Below are 22,604 nucleotides of genomic sequence, written 5' to 3'. Positions count from 1 at the left end.
GGCGGCACCGCCGGGCCGGGCCCCGCCCACGGCCCGGCCTGCCCCGCCCCTCGGCTGTTCCTTTAAGAGGCCCCGTCCCGCCCACTTGCTGCAGCGCCGCTGCTTCCGGAAGTGCCACGTGTACGTAGTGCGCGTGCGTGGCCCGGTACTTCCGGTGTGTGGAAGCCCCGCCCCTTCTCGCAGCGCTGGGCCGGGCGCCGCCACTCGGGCGGCTCCGCTGAGCCTCTATCCGACCCCGCCCGGCCCGGCCCGGCTCAGCGCCGCCATGGCTCAGCCGGCCCGGCCCGCCGCCGCTTATCGTAGCCAGAACGGCGCGGGCCAGCAGCCCTACAGCAACGGTGAGACGGGACGAAGCGCTTGGGAGAGAAGCCGAGGCGGGGGGAGGCGGGTGCTGCTTCCGCCTCGAGGCCTTCGGGCGCCCGGCGCCTCCCTTGGTGCTGCCACGTCCCCGGGGCGCCGGGCGGCTGAGGGTAGGCCCCAGGCCGCGCTGTGCAGCGGGGCTGGCGGCGGGGAGAATGGCGTCACGCAGCAGTGCGGGGCGGCCTCGGGTCGGGAAACGCGGAGCGGTGTGCGTTGCTCGGAGCCGTCTCGGAGGGTCGTTATTGGGGCAAAGCGACCCTCTTCCCACTTCTTTTAGTGGCGTAAACATCCTTGTGGGCTGACGGGGGAATCTGTGTGTTAGCTAGATGGAGCGTGCTGCGTGCCGTGCTGCCTGTCTGCAGCTCCTCACGGGCAGTGGAGGGGCAGCGCTGAGCTCTGCCGTCTGGGGACGGCGGCGAGGCCCCAGGGAACGGCGTGGAGCTGCGACTGGGGAGGGGCGGCGGGTGGTTAGGGGTGAGTCCTGCGCCAGAGGGAGGTGGGCATGGAATGGGCTGCCCGCGGCAATGGGCACGGCCCCGAGCTGCTGGAGTTTGAGAAGCATTTGGATGACACAGCCATAGGGCTTGATTTTTTTTGGTGGTCCTGTTTAGGACTGGGGGTTGGGCCTAGCGATCCGTGTGGGTCTCTTCTAGCTCAAAATGTTCTGTTCTAAATGGTCTGTGTTAGTCATTACTTCAGGCCATGTCCCCACCTGTGATAACACTGCAGCAGCGAAGTGAGCCTGGCCCTTTGGAACCGAGCTGTACATGTGGCACAGCTTATTGCCCAGAGGAGGACCCTGCCGAGCTCAGGCAGTCACTCACTCACTGTGTTTTATCTTGTCTGTCATGTAAAGCCAATATTGTCTTGTTCTGTACATCCTGATCTAGGAAAGCCTTGACTGCTTTCTTCTACTCAAAATATATCTTTTTGAAGCCAGATGCTGAAGGTGATACCAAATAGCTAGCTGACCTTCTGAGCTAGCAAGAAGGAAGCACAAAGGCAGCCTTGTCTCTGTTTGCTTTGCATGTGTGGAAATCTGTGCTGTTGGAAAGTGTTTTCTGATTTCATATGTACTTCCAGCATCCCCAGAACTTCCATCCTTAATTGGATGGTTATGTGTTTCAGTGGTTATGCTGCATCAAGACAATAAAGTTATAATGAGCTCTTTTGATTTTCCTGCTTTACGGCTGGGTAATTAAATGGTTTGACTTGTCACCCTCTTCTTCTTTCGCAGTGCTTATGACTTCTGAAAAGGCATCTTAAAAACAAGTGTATTGCAGCTCATAGGGTCAGCAGTGTGGGATGTGGATACATAAATCTGAAAAGAGAGCCTCTGTTCTGGAGAGTTTATAGTCTAGGCAGAGAATGTACAGAAAGAATGTTAACTAATGGAGTAACCAAGTGGGATGATTTACACGTTGGCATCATTTTATATTTGATGTGTAGTCAGACTAAGCACACAGTACAAGTTCTTACAAGGTAGTAGTAGCAGGAAGACACATTTCAGGCTAAAGCTGTATGAAAACCAGAGATGAAATCTAAAATTCTGCAAACACAGGGTGGTAGAATTAATCAGTTACAGTATACAGATATATGTATAAAATATGTTGAGAAGGTGCTGTGATCCAAGGCTACCTCAGGAAAAAACATTCTACAAAAGCAATCTAGAGAATGCTGTTATTCTATTTACAATGGTCTGTGAGGAAAGAAAGCTGCCAGCAGAATGATGAACTGTAATAATGGCATCAGCTCTTCTCTCAACCTGTTGCTCACCTTCCTGTTTGCAGGTAACTCCCAGAGCTCGCGTGCTGGGCCTGACAGTGAATGGCTGTAGCAGCAGCACCCTACGCTGACCTGGAAATGGTTTGGCAGTGAGCATCAGGTTGCTTAGTAACAGCCTTCCTCCACTTGTGCTGTTTTTTTTGTAGGATTGGTATTCTCTCTTCACTTAACTGAAAAGCAAATCGATGATCTGTAGCTCATAGGTCTGAAATGTAAGCAAGATGGAGAAATTCTTTTAGGACCTGTTGCTTGTCTTAGTTTGATATCCTGGCATGGTGCTTTGAGGCCACGCAGAGCTTCAGAAGCTTTTGGTTTTGGCCTGCTCTTGGTTTGCTTGGAAGCAGTGGGTAAGGCCCTGTGGAATGGGGTGCTGCTGGGGGTCCTTGCCACGCGATGGAGTGTGTTCAGCCTTGCTCTCCCTGGGGCTGGAGATGCTGTGACTGGTGAGAGCACTGTGCTCGTTGGTGGGCCTGGAGAGAAGTGACACTGAGGTTCTGTATAGCAGAGAACGTGGCTCCCATAGCCTTCCGTGCTCATTCTTTGCTCTTATAAAACTTGAGCAGCTGTCACATGTTTCAGTGCTGCTCCTGATCTCTTTGAAATTTCTTATGGTCTTGTCTGTGTAGAGTTGTCTTCCATTGTTAGACTGGGGGCCTCTCTTATGTTACTAACTCTTCTCTTGTATCCTGAGTGTTGGTGGCTTTGCTGTTTTGATTTAGATCTTCAGTCCACACTGATTTCCTTGTTGGCTTCATGGAGCAGTGCAAGAAAGAAGCAGCAGCCTATGGGGGAATTCCACTGGTGTTGGTTATTGAGGTTTTTCTTTGCACTTCTGACTTCAGAAAGTGAAAACAGAAGTTGAAATTTAGAGTGCTGCTTCCAAAATCTAATTGATCACTAAGTGGCACAGAAAGACCAGGTCATTTGATGTTTGGGTTTCACCTCACTGTCATTCCTTTATCTTCAGTCTTATCCCTCAAACAGGAAAAAAGAGAGCTAAATACTCTGATTCCTGACCAGGCTACAGAGTCGTGCCCTAAGCTGAATAATCAAGCTATAAAATTAATTACTATTTGTTCTATATCTTTTATGCAACGTACTGCAATGTTATATCAATATACTGTGATACAGTCAGGGGCCTGGCATTACATAAGAAACCTTAGTCATTTGTACAGCTAGCAAGTTAAATTTACAATTCATTTTGTAAATCAGTTTTTGAAAACCCATCTGATATGCTGCAGGGTAATTTTCAAAGGTGAGTCAGAACTGTGGGAATTCTTATGTTTGCAAGCTTTTCGTTTGGACATCATTGATTTTAAAGCATTGGTAATTAATAAGATTTATGAGCAGCATTGCAAGGCCAGTGAGCTATAACTGGATTTCCTAACTGAATGGCAGATAGCTTATTGAGACTAATGGCTGGGGAATAATATGTATGTGCTGTTCATGCACAAATAACAGGCAGAGTGAGGATGAGGTCAGCGGTGCTGTAGTAGAACCCCAGCTAAGCAGTCAGCATGGAGATGCAGTGTTCAGGGAGGTGACAGCTGTCTCTGAACTGCACCCTGGGGCTTTCTAGGGAATGAGGAGTTGTGTGGCAGTCGCAGTGTTTGTCCTCACTCAGGTATTTCTGTTGTTTAGCTTGTTTAACTGTCGTGTGTGCCTGCGTTCAAAGTTATGTCAACTTGGATATGTGAACTTCCTCTGCTCTTAAAATGTAACTGGAAAGTTCTGGTAAGCAAAGACAGCTAAGAAACCAGCTGTTATTTTGACATTAAATGAAACTCTGTGATTTCATACTGGTGGCAGCTGTTTCCGGTACCTGTATGCAAAAGATGTCTGTCTACATGCTCATCTTCATAGCATGCTTTTGAAAATGTGTTGAATCTTGCTGTGGTTTCTGATCTAGAAGCTAAGTACTTTTATTTTTCTAAGCTTTTTTTTTTTTCCCCAAAAAAATAATTTTGGAAATCTGGGAAGTAGTACAGGGTAGCAAAGAGGAATTGTACATCAAAATTACGGTGAGGATCTCTTTGGATTTCATGCTTATAACTGTGTATGTGGATTGTCTCTGACATTCAGGCTGTGCTTAGGGGTGGAGTGCAGCAGGGTGGCTGGCTGACATAAATGATACAGCCTTGGAAAGTGCTTGGTGTTTGTGTGTATGTTGTGTCTAGCTGTGGCATGGGTTATCTATCCTTCTGCTGGAAGGATTTTGCTTGGAAATGTTGCCCTTGCAAAATTCTTTTTGTGGCAGCAGTATGAACAACCTGCAGCAGCATCTTTCTTGATGGTGCTCTTACTGTACTGGAAAGCTCACAGAACTGTCTGTGTTCCTGTGTTAGACAAATCTGGTGATGCTCTGCTGGTGCTGTTTGCTGTTTTGAGTTGATCACTTCAGGAAAAAATGGAAAAGATTACAGCTTAGTTCAGCTGTAGCACCCAGTAGATACGAAGCACTGTCAAGTTTTATTTTCTTGATGGGTGAATTATTTTATGGTAAATTATCCTTCACTCCATGTTCCTGACCAGTTGGTTATGTGAGCTGTATGTGCATGAGAAGCTCTCACTAAAATTAGCTGCAGAACCTTTTGTGGATTAGCTCTGTCACTTGAGAAATAGCATGGGGACTTGAGCTGAACCTGTTTGCATCTTTGCTATAAGATAAGGTTTAAGTCAGTGCCAGTCCTTAAACTGGGTGTAAGGACAGGTTCTGCTGCCACTGCTCCCTGGTGCCCCTGCCAGCTGTGTACAAACACATTGCCTCTGTGGCTGATGGCCTTCTGAGTGCTTCTGAAGGTGGAAATAGCCCTGTGTGAATTGCAAAGAGGATGGATTTTGTTCAGCCACTTGCTTCATGAGCTGCACAGTTGTGAAGTCACTGTAAAATAATAATTAAAAAGATTGCAACTGTTGATAACAAAATGCTATCAAAATTGTGACCCTTGTGTTACTTTTATGGCCTGGGGACTAATAAGAATCCAAGGAAGGAAAATTCCAGAGTCACGTCTTATTTTCAGAAGCAATATGCAATGCAAACTGAAAGGTTTTTTCCTTCTAGGTCCTGTTCAGAATCAAATGATGCATTCATCAGATGCCCAGGGATACAGACCATCACTTCCAGGACCGTACTCGCCTCAGACGCCATCAAAGGTTCCTCCACATCCATCTCCTGGACAGTATAACTACAGTGGCTCTCAGAATGTTTCTCAGTTCAACAGTTATCAAGGACCTGGGCAGACTCTCAATAGGCCACCAGCAGCACCTCCATCTGGCTCACCGGTGCAACAGACAGGTCCTGTGCCACAAGTGCTGCCACCTGCATTGCAAAACTCAGCTGCTGTCTCATCTCCTGGTGGCTTTCCTCCTGCAGCTAGCCCGCCAATGCATCCCAACTGGCAGTACAGCCAGGCTCCTGGGAGCCACCCAGCTGCAGCTCAACCAAGCCATTCAGCTCCTGTGGCAGGGACAGGGCCTGCTCAGCCACCGCTGCTGCTATCAGGAAATCCTCCAGCAAGTTACCAGTATGCTGCTTCTCCAGGAGGTCCTTCGCTTCAGAACAGCTATATGAAGCCAGGTAATCATAACTTTCTGATAATGTTCTCTAATTGACTGCTGGTGTCCACCTCTGTGTCCATTTTAAAAAATGATGTTGGTAATAAAATTCACTCTGTAGCAGCCTTTTGCTTGGGCTGTCAAAACAAATACTTGAAAAAATGCGTATCATAAATATCTGGGTGGGTTCTTTAGATGAGCAATAGAAGTTTTTGTGCAAAAGTTGCATTTTGCTTGAGTGGCTGAAGCAGGTAACTTGTGTTCTGGGAAGCTGTGTGTGGGTAAGGCTGTTTCTGTTGCCTTTGGTTTTTTTTCCTTGGAGCGTTGGAGCATTTGTGTGCTTCAGTCACGTGAGGGCTTATGGACTTCCCAGATGAAAATTGGTTGCATTTAGTGTGCTTTTCTGCAGTGTAAAATCTCACTAGCTTTTCTGTGGACTGATTCTGGAAGTTCTCAAAATGTCCTCAGTAAGGATGAGACAACCAGCTTGAGCACAGCCTGGGAAGAAAACTGGGAAGCATTCTGTATTGTTGAAATAGAGGGCAGTTGAAAGAACTTCATCCCAACTTCAGATTTTACAACTGGATAAGAACTGTCAGTCTTTGGAAAGAATTCTGAAAGTGCAAGATACAAGAAGCTGGTCCTTCTGCAGCCTGCCTTCTGCTTTCTCCTCCTGTGTTTTGAGCTGTAAAGTTTTGATAATAATAAGTAACTTCTTAATGTAACTTGTAAGTGTTGTGGGAAACCTACCTTAATGCTCAATTTTTACTTTGCCAAACTGTTGTTTGCTATTAGAGTATTTTTGATCAGCTTTCTGAGCATAACAGGAACCAAGCACAGAAATATTTTACGTGTTAAAGCGAATGCGATGAAATACTTTTTAGCTTCATTAAATGTTTTTCTTGATGCTGACTTCTTGATATATGCCTAGCTAATTGCATGACAGTTTATTGAAATAATATTGTGGAGTCGGTGCTTAAAATGGTAAGCGATGAGAAATCCTGGGAAATGGCTTATGAGAGAGTAATCTTATCTCTTTTGAATGGTGAATCTTCCTGAGCAATTTCCCTGGTAGAGTTCTGTGGAACAGTGCTCACTTTTAAAATGAGTTTATCTGGTTGTGCTGATTATGCTCATCCTTCAAACAAAGATCTGCCAGCTGCCTGCCTGCCTGCCCAGCCTGTGGCAGCCTCTTACAGATGCGGAATCTGTACGTTGCTATTTTGCATCAGGTTACTGAAGTGGAAGGTGAGCTTCCTGTCAGAAGCAATCTGCATTAGGCTCTTGTAGTTTGTTATATGCTGTCTAATTTGGGGATGTACTAAAATTCATGATGTCCAGACTTTGTAATAGAAATCAGGATGCTTTCTGTACCTCTTAAAATTCCTACCAAGAACTGTGAAGAGAGGAGAGGAAAAAAAATACCAAACAGAGACCCAAAAACTAAAGGATCGTTGTTAACAGCTACAGGAACACAGTTTATCAGGAGCATGGCAGAAAGAATCTGAAGTTATAAAACCTGAATGCATGTTAGGATTTATTTCATGCTGTGTATCATGTTAATAAGAGGCGTATCTAGAGTTCGATCTGTGTGTTTTCTTAAGAGTCTTCTGTTGCCTTCAGTTGGGTTGAACTAAAAACTAATCTGTTCACAGGATCTGTACCTCCACCAGTGACTCAGCCTTTAACACCTCTCCACCCTCCCTCGAGGCCACCTTTGGGACCTCCTCCTGTTGGTGGTCCACCTCTAATTAGGCCATCCACAGTGACAGCAGGAGCACCTCACACACAGTCTCTGCTACATTCAGCTACAAATCAAGAAGGTGAGAAACAATTTGCTCTTTTTGTTGAATTTGGATTTGGCAGCTGTGCCCCATCCCTGCTGGTGTTCAAGGCCAGGCTGTGTGGAGCCCAGCACAGCTTGGTCTAGTTAGGTGGTGGCAACGAGCCCAGTTGTCCTTTGGGAGCACACTCAATTTCAAGGTTTTTATCTCAAGTGGAATTTGTGTGACCATATCAGAACTGCTGATGGTTTGTAAACAGTACTGGACTAAGTGTAAAAGTGAAGGGAGTTTGATGTTTCCATGTGCAATCAGTGGAAAAGTAGTCAGGGAACTTGGTACCTAAATTCCAAGAGTCTTTGTGAACTGCAGCCAACATACAGAGCCTTGCTCTGGTGAGAATGAGAAATGCCCTGACACTTTCCCACCTATTAGCTTGGATTTTATGAGGTATGCCTAATGTAAAGGTCTACATGTCTGGCTGAATGATCTGCTAACATTACATGTTTTCCCTGAGAAAGCTTGTAGGTTTTTTCTGAATGTCCTTTGAGGTCATGTCAGCAGGGGAAGCGCATGTGAGAAATAGGACAAGATGTGCACTTAATCGAGTTTCACCCTGAGTCAAAGGTAGATCAAAACTGTGCTGATCTGCATATACATTCAGCAAAGAGAATTGCATCTCACTTACCTTGTTTCAACTTGTTTGTAACTTGTTAATTTTTGCTTGGACTCCTCCTTAATAGGTGATGCTACATCTGCTGCTGGCGATGGGTCTGCGGTCCAAAACAGCTATGATGCAATAGAAGGAGGTGGCCTCATGGGTAAGGTTTGGGAATTAAAAATCTTTGCCATTGAGTAATTTGTTTAAGAAGAGATTTGTTTGGAAAAGATGGAAGTTGAGGTGTTTAGGTACAGATGTCTACTTTATCTAATGTCTGACTTGAAACTAAGTGTGATTACTTGAGGCGCTGACAGTTTGACATTGACACGTAAGAATTATAAAGCAGTTAGCATTGTAAAATTGATGACACTTGTCAATTGTTTACACTTAGAAATTAAACAACAAAAGGTCCTTCTTTGATAATGAGTTGACCAACCTGCAGTTCAGCAGTTCATTTGAGGTATGTCTTTTCTGCCTCTAGCAACCCCACATCCTTCTGCACCTGCAAATCTTAAGATGAATAGAAATGTAGGCTATTCTTATCCTGCATTGCCACCAGGCTACCAAAATACTTCTCCACCTGGAGCACCAGGAGTGCAAGCATCTGCTTTGCAATATCCAGATGGATCAAAACATTTCCACCAGGTGAAGTTCTTGTTTTGTTTCATGTTACTAAGCCAATTCACTTGAATAAAGAATAAAGAAAAGTGTGGTGATCTGTGTTGTATCTCTGTGGGGTTATGGGTGACAGTTTGGTGTGCAGTTTGCTCAAGATGACAGACATAGCCAGAAACTTATGCTTTTTTTGTTGCTTTGTTAGCAGTCTAGAAAAATGATGCTAGCTCTTTCTGAAGTGTCTTATTTTTAAATCTGCTTAGAACATCAGTCTTCAAAAAGTTTTCTAAGATATCCTATAGCCATGCTTTTCATACCTCTTGTCATTGCTAGCTGAAGTGTGTTTTTCCTGTGCTTTCAAACCAAACTGGCCAATACTTTTGCCAGTGCTTGGCTTCTGTATTTCAAGAGTTTTGTGGTATGCCTGTGGTAATTTTAACCTCTATTGTGTTACAAACCTAAGCAGCAAGTAGCATTTCTAAACATAATACAATGACAGTAAACAGAATTTGAAAGAAAAATGTTTGCTTTTGAAGTGGACTGTTTCACCCAAATAATCAGTGTTAACTTGTGAAATTTTGACTTTAGCCTCCCCTAGGCACTAATCACTTAAATGCATCTTTGGGTAGCCTGAGTTTACAACAAGAGGGATTAAGACCTGTGAATCTTCTTCAAGAAAGAAATATTCTTCCTACAACCCTTCTCCAGGCTCCTGTCCCAAACTTGCATGAAGACATCCAGAAGCTCAACTGTAACCCAGAGTAAGATTATCTGTCCATTTGCTGTAACTCACCAAAAGAAATAAATCACTAGTTGTAAATGTAGCTTCACTAAATATTTTTAACTTTGTGAGTTGAAAAAGATTGAAAGCAAGCTTCACTCTGTTAAGGTAAAGGTGGTAAGTGGTTAAAGCTCTGAAGTGAGGGAATGATGTAGAATGTATTTATTATACTTTTAAGTTCACTGATAACTGGTTTTTAGCTGTTGACATTGTGGTCTTCAAAGTGTCCCCTAATTTCTCATGTCATAGTATATAACCAGTGCCATTGGTTCCCTTGGATGTGGGATCAAAAACTGGGGTTTCTTTGTAAGCTACATTTTGGTTTTTTTTTTTTTCAGTTAGAGAAAAGATTTATATGTATTATCTAGAAAAATGATCTGGGAGATGTTTGCTAAGGCCTTAAGAGACTGTCAAAATATGGTGCTTAAATGAGTAACATAGCATTAATTAACTAGTTGTGTTCTACTGCAGGTCTTTTGGAAGCATGTGTATCCAATTGCTGTTGCTTTTTGTTGGGAATCTAAAGATAATTTAATGGGATTCATTAGATAGTAATGAGGTGTTCTACAGATAGTGAAATCTGACAAATAGTTCTGACTTGTATTCCTTTCTCTGGATTCAAGATTGAGGCAGTTGCAGAGCTGACCCTTTTCTGGTGCAGGCATCAGGATTTTAGTGGCCTGTTGTCTTTGTTTTTGTCTAGGACAGTAACTCTGTCTTCAGCTCTATAACAAGCATCTCATAACCATCACAATCTTTGTCAGGGTTCTGAGCTGCTGCTAAGAGCATTTTCTAAGCCTCTGTCACCAGGAAATTGTGTAGAAAATACAAGTAAAAACATATTGCTTGCAGGGCAGCTATAAATAGGTAGAGTGTAAAAACTTTGTGCTGTAGCTGGCAGTGAGTGTGATTGAGATCTTAAATAAGAGTTAACTTGAGGGAGGTACGTTAAGAAGTTTGTGAATGCAGAAACAGCTTATGTCTGTACTGAGAGCAACCATTTGAAACAGTGGAGTAAATGGAATGTCAAACAAGAGTTTGCACTTGGAATAATCCCCCTGAGCAAACCAACCAAACCACGTACGACCAGGCACTCCTGCTTTGCAAGCCTTTTCGGAGAGGTCGGGGAAGCAGCACCTTTGAGAAATGGCTCACAAACAGCCATGCCAGGTTTGCACGAGTATTGTGCACATCTGCCTTTGTGGAAACCAAGTTCTGGAGTTACAACTGTGCACTTGTTTATTGTTTTAACTTTGCTGGTTCAGATCAGTGTATAAGGCCATCTCAGAAAGGGGTTCAACTTTCTGCTTTGTGTATCGAGATTAGCTGTAACTTAGAGCATTGTTGGGCTAACCTTTGATTTGAATCACTAAAGTGGCAGCAGTGCTGCATAAAGAGTGTCTGTACAGTGTAATGAAAGAGCTCAAAATATACACTGTGAATAAAGTGAAACAGTGACAGAGTTGGAGAGGGTATTTTATTTGGAAGTGGACGTTCACCATCATCAGCACTGGAAAACGTGGAGGATGTTATGTTCCACTGAAATAATCATTTTATTATCTGAAAGTAATCAAAATAACCCTTTATCTTCTGTGTAGGTTGTTCCGCTGTACTCTGACTAACATTCCTCAAACTCAGGCCTTACTGAATAAAGCCAAGCTTCCTTTGGGGCTCCTGCTTCATCCCTTCAAAGACTTATCGGTATGACAAATATTTAGAACTTTGAATGCTGAAATATCACTGTAGTTGGCAAATGAATTGCAAAAGGAGGGCAGCTGTGTTGGCTAATCTTGGCATTTAAAATTTCTGTTTCACTGTCATTTATCTGAGACTTTTTCTCCCTGCCATTTTTAAACCTTCAAGCCTCGATTCTTAACAAACAACAGAAGTGCCAAACCTCAGAAAAAAACAAGCTTAGAGGCAACACATGTAAATACATAAAGATATAAGTAAATGTCACTGTTAGTTCGCTGTATTTTCTCAGGTGACAGTTGGTTTTTTTTGTAGTGTAGTTAAGCATTAAAGTGAAAGGGGTTTGACTGTCCTCCCTGAATACTTTGAATTTATCAGTGCATCTTCTGAATGTTGCTGTTTTCCCCAAGTGAAGGAATTTTGCCAGATGTGGTGTTGATTCTGATGTTTGTTCTGTATTTGCTGTGGATCTTGATCTTATGCCATCAGTGTGAAATTAAGGACTGTAGAGGCTTGAAGGGGGAGAATATCAGCCAATAACATTATAGCTAGGTTCTGACCAGTATTATTATTAAGGAACCTTGTGCAGGTGCTTCATGGGTACAGGAATGGACAGAAGTATGCTTTGAGTGGCCAGGAACAGCAGTGTAGATGATTGCCATGGATGAATGGCTGTAGTGTTGATGTTTTAAAATAGGAAGCTTTTCTTTTCCAGCAATTGCCAGTGGTTACTTCAAGTACTATTGTGAGATGTCGTTCCTGCCGGACATACATTAATCCTTTTGTCAGCTTTCTAGACCAAAGGAGGTGGAAATGCAACTTGTGCTATAGAGTGAACGATGGTAGGTTTAAACTTTGTTTTAAACTGCTGTGGTTGAGCTTTGATACCTCATCCTTTGATACCATCACAGTTTTGGCCCTCTCGGTGTTATTGCCTCATCTGTTGTGCTCTGTGGACATGAGAAATGTTCTCCACCAGCAAAGACTCTGATGTGGTCTTCCATGGTACCCTTGCAGCTGACAAAGTTGCTGCCACATCTAATCCAGTGCTACAAGTAGCCTTGCACAATGAGCTCAAAAGAGCTGAATTTTAGATTGTAGCAAAACTAATACTATTATGGGCTAGTAATATATTAATTTATTTGCACAGTTCCTGAAGAATTCATGTATAATCCTGTGACAAGAGTTTATGGGGAGCCTCATAAAAGACCTGAAGTCCAGAACGCTACGATTGAATTTATGGCTCCATCTGAATACATGGTGAGATTTTACTTTGACTTATTCTCTCCCTTTGTTTTATTTCCACAGGGAAGTCAGGAAAAAAAAAATCCTCTTTACAGAGGATGCTTTCCATTTCATTACAGCAGCTACTGCTGCTTGAAGTACATCTAAGAAGCCTTGGGTGTTACTTCAAACAGGTTGTCTTTTATGAACATTTATGATCTTAGTGTTCTCTATTTACAATACGTGGGTGTTTGTGGGCATTTTGAAAGGAAGCCACAATTACAGTTACCAAATAAGTGAAATGTATTTAGAAGTTTTGGTATCATTTGTGTTTGCAGTGGAATTATCACAGCCTAATAAAAATCACCTTGAAAATCAAAGGTTATATTTTCTTCATTCAGTTACGTCCACCTCAGCCACCTGTGTACCTCTTTGTATTTGATGTCTCTCATAATGCAATAGAGACAGGATACTTGAATACAGTCTGCAAGACTTTGTTGGACAATCTTGACTTGTAAGTAATATTTTTGTTCTTAATGTCCTCTTTTCCTCGTGGAACCTGATAGACATTAATGTGGCACTGCTTTCTGCCCAGCAGTTTCTTGCATTTGTGTTGTGGTTACAGCTGCACCAGTATATAAAGCAACACTGAGGTGCATTTCTTCATTTCCTATCTGCTGTGTCAATCCCAGAAAAGAGTACATGTATTAATTGATGTCTTTTCAATTGTACTTTGTAAAAGCTAAAATATAGATATGTATCCATCTTTCTACTTGACTAACATTGGAAAATACTGAAAGCTAACTCAGAATTATTCAGGTGTTGTTCCTTTCTGGAAGGAACCATTGGATTGCCATTCCAGACTTCTAAAGGGGGCTACAACTTAAGGCTTTGAAGTCCAGTGTTAAGTAGGACAATTGTCTTAGCAAAGCATGCTCTTATGGCTTCTCTTCTGGAAGGCTAGATTCTAGAATAAGGTTTTAATTGAAATGAGGAAAAAAATACAAGCACTTATTGCTGTGTTTGGAAACACAGACTTTTTTTTTCCTAAATGTTATTAATCCATTTTTATTACTCGCCTTAAAAAAAGTCTTGATGTCTGCTAGGTGATTCTACTACAAGCTCCTGTTTTTAATCTGACATGACTGAAGTGTTTGCAGTATAGCTGTTAAGCTACTTGCTAGCATCCTTAGACAGGTGCAGTGAATGTATTTAAAAAAAAAAAGCCTTGCAGAAATGAAATTTCATCTTACTGAACACCATCTGTCTGACTCTTTTAGGCTTCCTGGGAACACTAGAACAAAAATAGGCTTCATAACATTTGACAGCACGATCCATTTCTACAGTCTTCAGGAAGGTCTCTCTCAGCCTCAGATGCTTATAGTTTCAGATATTGAAGGTATGCAGTAATAGCTTTAGTGTGTATTAATGACTGTTGCTTTTCATAGCCCATTTAAAAAAGCAGATGTGTGGTGAGTGTTGGTAGATCAGTCGTTATCCTCTCTGTTAATGGCTGTGGAGGAAGGTTTCTTGCTGAAGCTCTGAATGTCTGAGCAAGTTGTGGCTGTTTGTGACTTAAACATGAGAACAGCCTTCCCAACGTGGAGTTTTGTTTGTGTGGCTACCTAAATTTCTGTTATGATCAAAACTGAATTGTACAAATTGTCAGTGACTGTTTAGTGATGTTCTGCTTATATTCTCAAAGCACTTTTTACTTAGGTTAAGGAGCAGAAGTACTCTTGAAAATGTTCCTGTGCATTTTTATTGAATAGATTTTCCTATCCTTCAACACTTTCAGCTGTTATTCTGCAGTGGCAGTGTAGCCACAGCTATGCTTATCAGGGGAAAAAGGTTAATGCTTGTGTGGATTTACGCAATGATGCAGTTTGTTTTTCTAATAGGGATAATGGTTGGGAAATAAAACTTGGGGCAGCTTGTTCTGTTTCATTAAGAAACAACTAACACATTTTTTTTTTCTTCCAGATGTATTTATACCAATGCCAGAAAACCTATTAGTAAACTTAAATGAAAATAAAGAGGTAAGAACTGCATTAGGTGAAAAATGACACGCATGTAATGAGATGTGCTTGACAGTTCATGGTTTTATTTAGTGCTCTTTAATGTCTGAAGTTATAATGTCGAGTTTGAAGTCTTCTGACTTCTGCTTGGCTTTAAACATTTAACAATCTAAAACAAGAGTTTTCTTTTGCTGGGATTTATCTACTGCTATAATACTGGAAGTGTTAATACATATTTATGACTCAGTAATAAACTTGATAAAGAAGAAAACTCCTAAGACTTTTGTCTTAATTTTGTTTTCTAACTTGCAGCTAATTCAAGATCTACTGAAGAGCTTGCCACAGATGTTTACCAAGTCCCTGGAAACTCAGAGTGCTCTTGGGCCTGCATTGCAGGCAGCCTTTAAACTGATGTCCCCTACTGGAGGTAGAATCTCTGTCTTCCAGACGCAGCTTCCATCTGTGGGAATGGGAGCACTGAAATCTCGAGAAGAGCCAAACCAAAGAGCAACTGCAAAGGTTAGGAAAGCTGAAAAGGTTAAGAGAACTGATAGCCCTGTTCTGTATGTACATATGGCTCTTGAGTTGCCTGTTTTTAAAGATGCTACTGAAATAGTGATAAAAGATTAATTTTAGTGCCCTGAAAATAAGCAGTAAATATATTAATCTTATTTCCTTTGTGTCTTGTAATACTCCCTTGTGCTAACAGGACATACACCTGACACCATCAACTGATTTTTACAAGAAGTTGGCCTTAGACTGCTCAGGACAACAGGTCGCAGTGGATTTGTTTCTTCTCAGTGGACAGTATTCTGACTTGGCTTCTCTAGGTGAGCTGTATGAAGTTGTGATGTGACAGGTAACTCCAGGGGCTCTATGTTGAAGATTAGCATTTGGTATCTGAAGAAGTCTTGCATGTCAGGATGCAAATTCATCCTTGATGAGCAGGAGCACTGTGAACAGAATGCAGTGTTTCAGTCTTTCCTTGATTTAGCATCCATGTTGACCCTTACTGAGTGGATTTCTGTGATCCTGGTTGAAATGTTCCTTTTCTGCTTTCTACCACCAGTGTAAGACTGTTGGAATAGGCTTTTAATTTTTTTTTCTCCATGTAACCAAACTTTGAAGTGACAGAGTACCTGTAATTTCAGGCCATGCCTTTATCCATAATTGAATATATAGCTGACTCTGTGTGTTGCTGTCTGTGTAACAAAGCTTTTTTCACATGTGAGCAGTGTAGTAATTAAAGGAAATATCACATTCCTCTGGTATATTTAAAAACATAGCAGCAGCTGTAGATGCTCTGACACTGTGTCCTTTTGTTTCAGGTTGTATATCAAGATATTCTGCAGGTAGTGTCTATTACTACCAGTCTTATCATCACAAACACAACCCTGTCCAGGTGGAGAAATTGCAGAAAGAGTTGAAAAGATATTTAACTAGGAAGATTGGATTTGAAGCTGTCATGAGGATAAGATGCACCAAAGGTTTGTATGTGTTTATTTGGGGTCAGGAGCAAATGGTGGGGGGAGGAGCAGGCAGGATTCACTGTTGTTTGGGAATGATTGATTGGTGTCTTGACCTAATATAAACTTAAATGGTTAGTTAAGAGCCATCTAACAGTGATGTTGTATTTGTGAATGATGTCTGTGTTTCACATCTGGTTATAAATAAAATTGATTCAACCTAATGTTTATCTTTTAGGCCTTTCCATTCACACCTTCCATGGGAACTTCTTTGTGCGATCCACAGACTTGTTGTCCTTGCCCAATGTAAACCCAGATGCAGGATATGCTGTGCAAATGTCAGTAGAAGAAAGTCTTACTGATATGCAGGTTGTTTCTTTTCAGTCAGCTCTCCTGTACACATCTAGCAAAGGTAAGATATCTATATTCTGTGAGCTGAAACTCCTTACATTCAGGTATGATATTCAGTGAAGTCATTTTGGTTAGTTGTAAGCTGTAATTCAGTTGCAGTGACTTAAGCAAAATATTTTACCTATGTCAATAGTTGTAATATGTTCTTGCATGTTGGTGTTACTGCTTCTTCCAGACCACAAAGTCTCCTGAGGAACCTACCCTGGTTTGTGAATAGGTTAATCCTAAAAACTGAACTAATAGTTCATAAAAGCTGCTGAAAACAATCTCATTCACTGTTTGTATGATGAACAAGATTGAATCTTAGGGTTGTTTTTTTTTGCCAGTTTGGTTGAACACAGATCAGCTGGTAGTGTTAATGGGGAAATTATCCAAGTGATTCAAGTATGTAAGTGTAAAAGTTACTGAATAACTAGTAGCACTTCTCTAATTACTTCAAAAAACTGAAGTTTTTGGAGTATTTGGACTCTCCAGTTCTTAATTTTCTTACAGGTGAGAGGAGAATTCGTGTCCACACGATGTGCTTACCTGTTGTAACAGCACTGAGTGATGTCTACCTGGGGGCAGATGTACAAGCTATCACTGGGCTGTTAGCCAATATGGGTAAGCATGATAAGAGCTTGTTTGGATGTATATGGATGACATCCCTAAGGCTTTCAGCAGTAATCCTCTGGATGATAGTAAAAGGAGTGATTCTCTCCGTTTGTAACGCTTGGCCCAGGTGAAGCATCAGCACAGTTGCATGTAATCACCTGGACACAGTCTGCTGTATTGTCATCAAGGTGGAAAAGGTTTTAAACAAAAAATCTTTATTTTTTAAGCTGTGGATCGATCAGTTTCTGCTACTTTGAGTGACGCTCGCGACGCCTTGGTCAACGCTGTGATAGATTCTCTGTCTGCTTACCGCTCGTCAGTGCTGAGCATTCAGCAGCCTGGTCTCATGGCCCCCAGTTCGCTACGGCTCTTCCCACTTTATGTACTGGCACTCTTGAAACAGGTAAGAGATAAAAGGAAGCTGTGCCAGAGGAGGACAACTGTCTGTGCTTGGCACGACAACCTGAAGGAAAAGAGCATGTCATCGATGTACAAAATAGCATCTGTCTTCTTCCAATGCTTTCACAGGACTCAAAATTGAGAAGCTGTTTGACTTGGATTCCTTAGTAAAACCAGTATGATATTTGTCAGAATACTGAGATATCTTAGAGATTGTCAGTGTTCTTGCACATATAAAATTCTCTCAAGATAGAAGTTCAATTTATCTGCTCCCCCAGAACTTGGTGACTAGAAAGATCAGTGTAGAATGAAGCCTGTTGATTGTCTCTTAGGCCTGAGTAGGCATGCTCGGACAGGTGGTGAATGTATTTCTTTGTCTTGGAGTCTGTTATGGTCTTTAATGGTCAAATGTCTGATTGTTTGCAGAAAGCATTTCAAACTGGGACAAGTGCACGTCTAGACGAACGCATCTTTAGCATGTGTCAAGTGAAAAACCAGCCTCTTGTTTACCTCATGCTTATGACACACCCCAGTTTGTACAGAGTTGATAATCTCACAGATGAGGTGAGCACTTGCATTGTTACATGGCCTGTTTGTGCTGGTCCCATAGGCTTGAACTATGTGAAGTTGAAAGAAAATTCTGTTCATGTCCTCTACATTTAAGCTCCAGAGCTCAAATGCAATGTTTCACATCTTCCCAGTAATTGCATGTAGAACTGATGAAGATGAACATGAAGCACACCTCAAAATATTAAGAAGTTTAGTAGTAAATTATGTACTTGAACTGTAATTGGAACTATGCAGTCTAACTTCAATATTCAATATAATGTACCCTTTTCTTATTTAACCTTCTGTTCTTGTGCCTGTGTCGGTGCATCGAGATGTGAACTGTGTTCTTCCTTTCTAGGGAGCTCTCAACATCAATGACAGAACCATACCTCAGCCACCCATTCTGCAGCTATCAGTGGAGAAACTGAGTAGGGAAGGTGCCTACCTTATGGATGCTGGCTCTGTAAGTTGTGGTGCTGATTTTATGTAGTATTCCAATTTGTATTAACTTGCTGTTCTTGCTGAGAACTCAAAATGTGTGGAAGGTTGCTGAGGTGTAGTTTCTCATTAAGTGATTGTTATTGTTTACCTCTCAGGTGATGTTTCTGTGGATTGGGAAGAACTGTGGGCAGAGCTTTATCAGCCAAGTCCTCGGAGTTCCAAATTATGGGTCAATTCCACAGAACATGGTATGTGCTGGCTTTGGTGTATGCTATCTGCGTGGGCATTGGAATGCTGTATTCAAATATTAGCCCTCCAGTTAGTGGTCACTATAAACCTGGATCCAAGAGGAAAAAATAATTTGTTGGCTTTTGAAACTCTTGGAGTTTCTCCAGACAAAAAACTTTAAATCTTCCCATGTAAGGACATGAAGTACAGGTTAGCAGTGATGAAGTTTATCAGAACTCAACCTGTTACAGATGTTTGGAAATATCAGACTCAGATTCAGTGGAAAATTCTCCCTGCAGTAAAACAACTATTGGCAATCACTTGGTCATGACATTGTTGTAGTCAATTGCAGGTGTAGTTTCTGTGTCCTTCACTGTTTCAAGCCCTTGCAAAAGGGATCAGAGTAAAGCTATTCATCACAATGTGTGTCTGGGGCTTCTTTGTACCTGATGAGGGTGAGTTGGGCTGTTTTAGGTGTTGCATTTGCTGCTTTACTGAAAAATACAATGTATGTATTAATGTTACTCTTTACACCTTAGACTCATCTCCCAGAGCTTGAAACTGCAGAATCCATCAGAACAATAGCTTTTATTTCTTGGCTGCGAGAACAGAGACCTTTCTTTCCTATCCTATATGTAATAAAGTAAGTGTTTTTAAGAACCTTTGGGACCTTTTACTACACGTAGTTGGACATTGTGTACTGTACTTTCTTAATACAAGTTTTATCAGTTTAAATGCTGTACTTAACAGCCTTGACAGCAGGTGTGAGTTGTCTTTGATTTGGAACTTCTGCAGATTAAGACAGACAAAATGTCATAAATGAATCTTGTTTGTCAGATAACAAAGTGAATTCTGAGAAGTGTATTTGTTGGGGTTATTCACGAGGGCTACTTGAGATCTTTCATATGTTCTTGAGCTCTGGAAATATCTTGTACTTGATCTGTAACATTCTGAATGTGTAGCACTGAAGATTTTGGTAAATATTTATTTTACTCAAGCACTTATTTTTATTTTGAAGGGATGACAGCCCATTGAAATCAAGTTTTCTGCAGAATATGATTGAAGACAGAACTGAATCAGCCTTATCGTACTATGAGTTCCTCCTTCACATACAGCAGCAAGTAAATAAATGAAACACTAGCCTTTGGCTCACTGGAAGGGAAGATTTCTGCAGTAAAGGACACTTGTGCTTGTAATATCTTCATGAAATCTGTGGCCTGAGGCAGTCGATGAGAGGTTCTCACTGTGATTTCAACGAACTAAAGCAAATAAAGGACCACATCTGAGAATCAAATGTGCAACTACATATTGTACCTTAAAAATCAAACGATTGGAACTGGTTGAGCACCTTTAATTTGCTGCAAATCATGTTTTTACTGTAAGTAGTTGCAGCATGAAGTACATCCACAAAGGCAATACTGAAAAGGTGAAAGACATTTTGTAAAATAAAGAGTTCTTTGTTGTTCAAAATGTATATTTCTGTAACTCTTTGCTTTTTTTATTTTTTTTTTTGCTGCTAGATATAAAACCTCACAAAACTGATCATGATTTGCAGGGAAATTCTCTGTAAGTGCATCCAGTGATCACAGAGCATCTCCGTGTTCAGCTTAGGAATGCTTAAAGTAGCAATGAAGCAACTGTTCATTGTGAAACGAACAAATACTTTATTAAACTTAGAATCCAGTGTTGGGAATGGATTATGGCTGGTAGGATTCAAGGTAAGCTTAACTTGGACAAGATGGCTTAATTTATGGAAGCTTTTAGTAAGTCAGTATTCAAATTTAAGAAAACAACCAAGGAGAAGCAAGCCCTCCTCAGATGAGATGCATTAAAGTCAGTGACTGAGTGAGCAGCAGAAGTAGATTTACAGAGCTTTGTTTTTCTTTAGTAAAATGAATAGTTTCAGTTATTGAATGGTGTGGGAGTGGAAGGTCAAGTAAGGTTATCTCTGACTTTTTATCTAAGACACGTTGTGCTCCTGTTTACATGAACTGAATGTTAGGCCCCTAAAATTCGGCGTGCTTCTGAAATGTTTGCATGATGGCACTTAGAACACAATGTTTTGAGACCACATCCAACATTCTGACACTAAAATGGGAGAACTTTCTCCAAAGACAAGAGCATTGTATTTGAAGATCTGCTCGTGGCTCGAGACGCACTTGAAGTTTCCAAAACTTCTTTACTGCAGCTGCTTAATGAGCCCAGATCCAAAGCCAGCGTGCACCCAATGAAAGCTTTAAATGTGCTCTCAGATCCCCACCAGAGCTCTAAGTGGAAGATGACACCGGGCTTGAAGTGAAAATTTATGTATGAAAAACATTTCATTTTATAGTAGCATATTAATAATTAATATTGGAGATCTGACAGCAACATAAAGAGTATTTTTAGTATTTACATTAGTGTCTGTACATCTGTGATGTAAGGAGAGGGATGTGACAAATGGAAGGCCTTACGGACAGAATCTTTTTGTCAAACGATGTATGTAAAGGTCTTGCAAAGTCTTTCTGGGGCAAGTGACGTGAGCAGGTAAAATATTTATATAAACAAGAGGTCAGCATGTACTGTGACTGGTCTGTTAGCTTGCACCTTGTGATACCAATGTGAGGACATCAGAGGTTAATCATTTGCTACCATTGCAGGCTGTAGCTACACTTGATTATCAGGAGTTGCCTTACTTCAGGGGAAGAGTTCCTGTGGAGAAATTGTCTTTTTGCTTGAGCACGAGAAGGTGAAGTTCAGAACAGTGTCTGAAATGGAATGAAAATACTATAATAGAACCTACTTAAGTTTCCCTGTCTGCTGTCTCTGTGGCAAACAGGAGTGTATTTACTTGAACAGCTCTTTAGAGAATTGCACAGTTTCTAGGCAGAATGCATCAGGTTTTTAACGCTTGGACAGTTGGGTGTTATTTTAGTTGGATATTGTTTTCCCAGAGAAAGATGTCTCTTAATTTAAATGGAAGCTATGCACTTGCATAGGTTATCACTTAAAACTTGTATTTTGGACATATTATCACTCAGATTGCTGAAAATTGTCATTGCATCTAACAGCCCACCCCAAATCTGCATCTTATGATGACTGTATTTTAGCCCCTTTTTTTTAATAAATGTTGGAGATTACTTCATTGCTCTACAGATACCAGGCTAACAGCTCAGGATGTCAGTCTATGGCGATTAACTTCTAGGGTCCCTAAGTTTGACAAGACCAAATGTATAAACAAGGCTCAGATGAACCCTCTTGGAGCAGAACTTGTCTTTTTCACCTTGGATTTTTCACCTTGGAAGAAATTCTGTATTGAACTTTAAGTTTATTCCCTCACAGTGGGGAAAGCCTGCTGTGCTGTAAGGCTGACAAAGGACAGATGGACACAGCTATCCATGATGTGTCACCTCTACCTACCATTGAAAAATGAGGACACTGATGAACTGCAGAGACAGGCAAGAGTGGCTCTGGTTCTTAGATCTCATCACAGCTCTACCACTGCAAATGTACTCTATTTTTCCAGTTGAGGAATCTTTTTAAACTTATTTCTGTATTTGACACGTTAGTGTTCAGCCAACGTTGTTACCATCCATTTTACTTTGCTTTCATTATTGTTTTTAATTTAATATATTTGAGTCTAAGTCCACATAGATTGTTTTGCAATAACTAGAATGATTCACTTTCATTTAGATTTAATTTCTTAACAGTATTTAATAAAAGATGCAAAATGGCTGTTAAATAAGGGACCATTAAATGTGATTTTAAGCTTCTGTTTACTATTATGGATGTCATCCTTATAGTAAATTTAATTTTGTAAAGTAGTGTATGATATTGTATTATTAAATCTTTCCTTTCTGAACTTGGACATTTGATCTTCAGTATGAAATGATAAATCTTCCCCCTTCTGAATTTGAGACAGGATTTTCTTGTCCTCCTTTTTACAGTTTGTAATTTTCACTCTTTTATTCCTGTAAAAAGTCATTTGTAACACATGCAAATGCTTATTTTATCTGTGCTAATTTATCAGATTTGGCTACTCAATAAAATCAATTGGAAGAACTC

At 41.1% G+C, this 22,604-nt stretch overlaps 1 protein-coding gene across 1 annotated transcript; it reads left to right on the top strand.

The window, feature by feature from the left end:
- Positions 1–156: 156 nt before the first annotated feature.
- Positions 157–22,604, top strand: SEC24A (SEC24 homolog A, COPII coat complex component). Its single transcript, XM_052689907.1, has 23 exons — positions 157–338; positions 5,207–5,722; positions 7,356–7,523; positions 8,225–8,302; positions 8,624–8,787; positions 9,346–9,518; positions 11,137–11,239; positions 11,946–12,072; positions 12,381–12,490; positions 12,856–12,968; positions 13,735–13,853; positions 14,438–14,493; positions 14,785–14,991; positions 15,182–15,302; positions 15,801–15,959; positions 16,177–16,350; positions 16,842–16,952; positions 17,171–17,346; positions 17,769–17,906; positions 18,250–18,354; positions 18,488–18,580; positions 19,100–19,203; positions 19,579–22,604. The coding sequence occupies exons 1-23, from the start codon at positions 266–268 to the stop codon at positions 19,691–19,693; spliced, it is 3,303 nt and encodes a 1,100-aa protein (XP_052545867.1). The 5' UTR covers positions 157–265; the 3' UTR covers positions 19,694–22,604.

This window comes from Tympanuchus pallidicinctus, unplaced genomic scaffold (assembly GCF_026119805.1).
Source record: "Tympanuchus pallidicinctus isolate F22 unplaced genomic scaffold, pur_lepc_1.0 scaffold25, whole genome shotgun sequence".
NCBI classification, from domain to species: domain Eukaryota; kingdom Metazoa; phylum Chordata; class Aves; order Galliformes; family Phasianidae; genus Tympanuchus; species Tympanuchus pallidicinctus.
Note: the sequence above shows the minus strand (reverse complement) of the source record. Positions and strands in the feature narration are given on the sequence as shown.

Coding starts and splice junctions, on each gene's coding strand:
- SEC24A (XM_052689907.1), top strand. CDS start 266: ATGGCTCAGCCGGCCCGGCCCGCCGCCGCTTATCGTAGCCAGAACGGC. Junction 5,723..7,355: donor GAACAGCTATATGAAGCCAG/GTAATCATAACT, acceptor ATCTGTTCACAG/GATCTGTACCTCCACCAGTG. Junction 9,519..11,136: donor AAGCTCAACTGTAACCCAGA/GTAAGATTATCT, acceptor TCTTCTGTGTAG/GTTGTTCCGCTGTACTCTGA.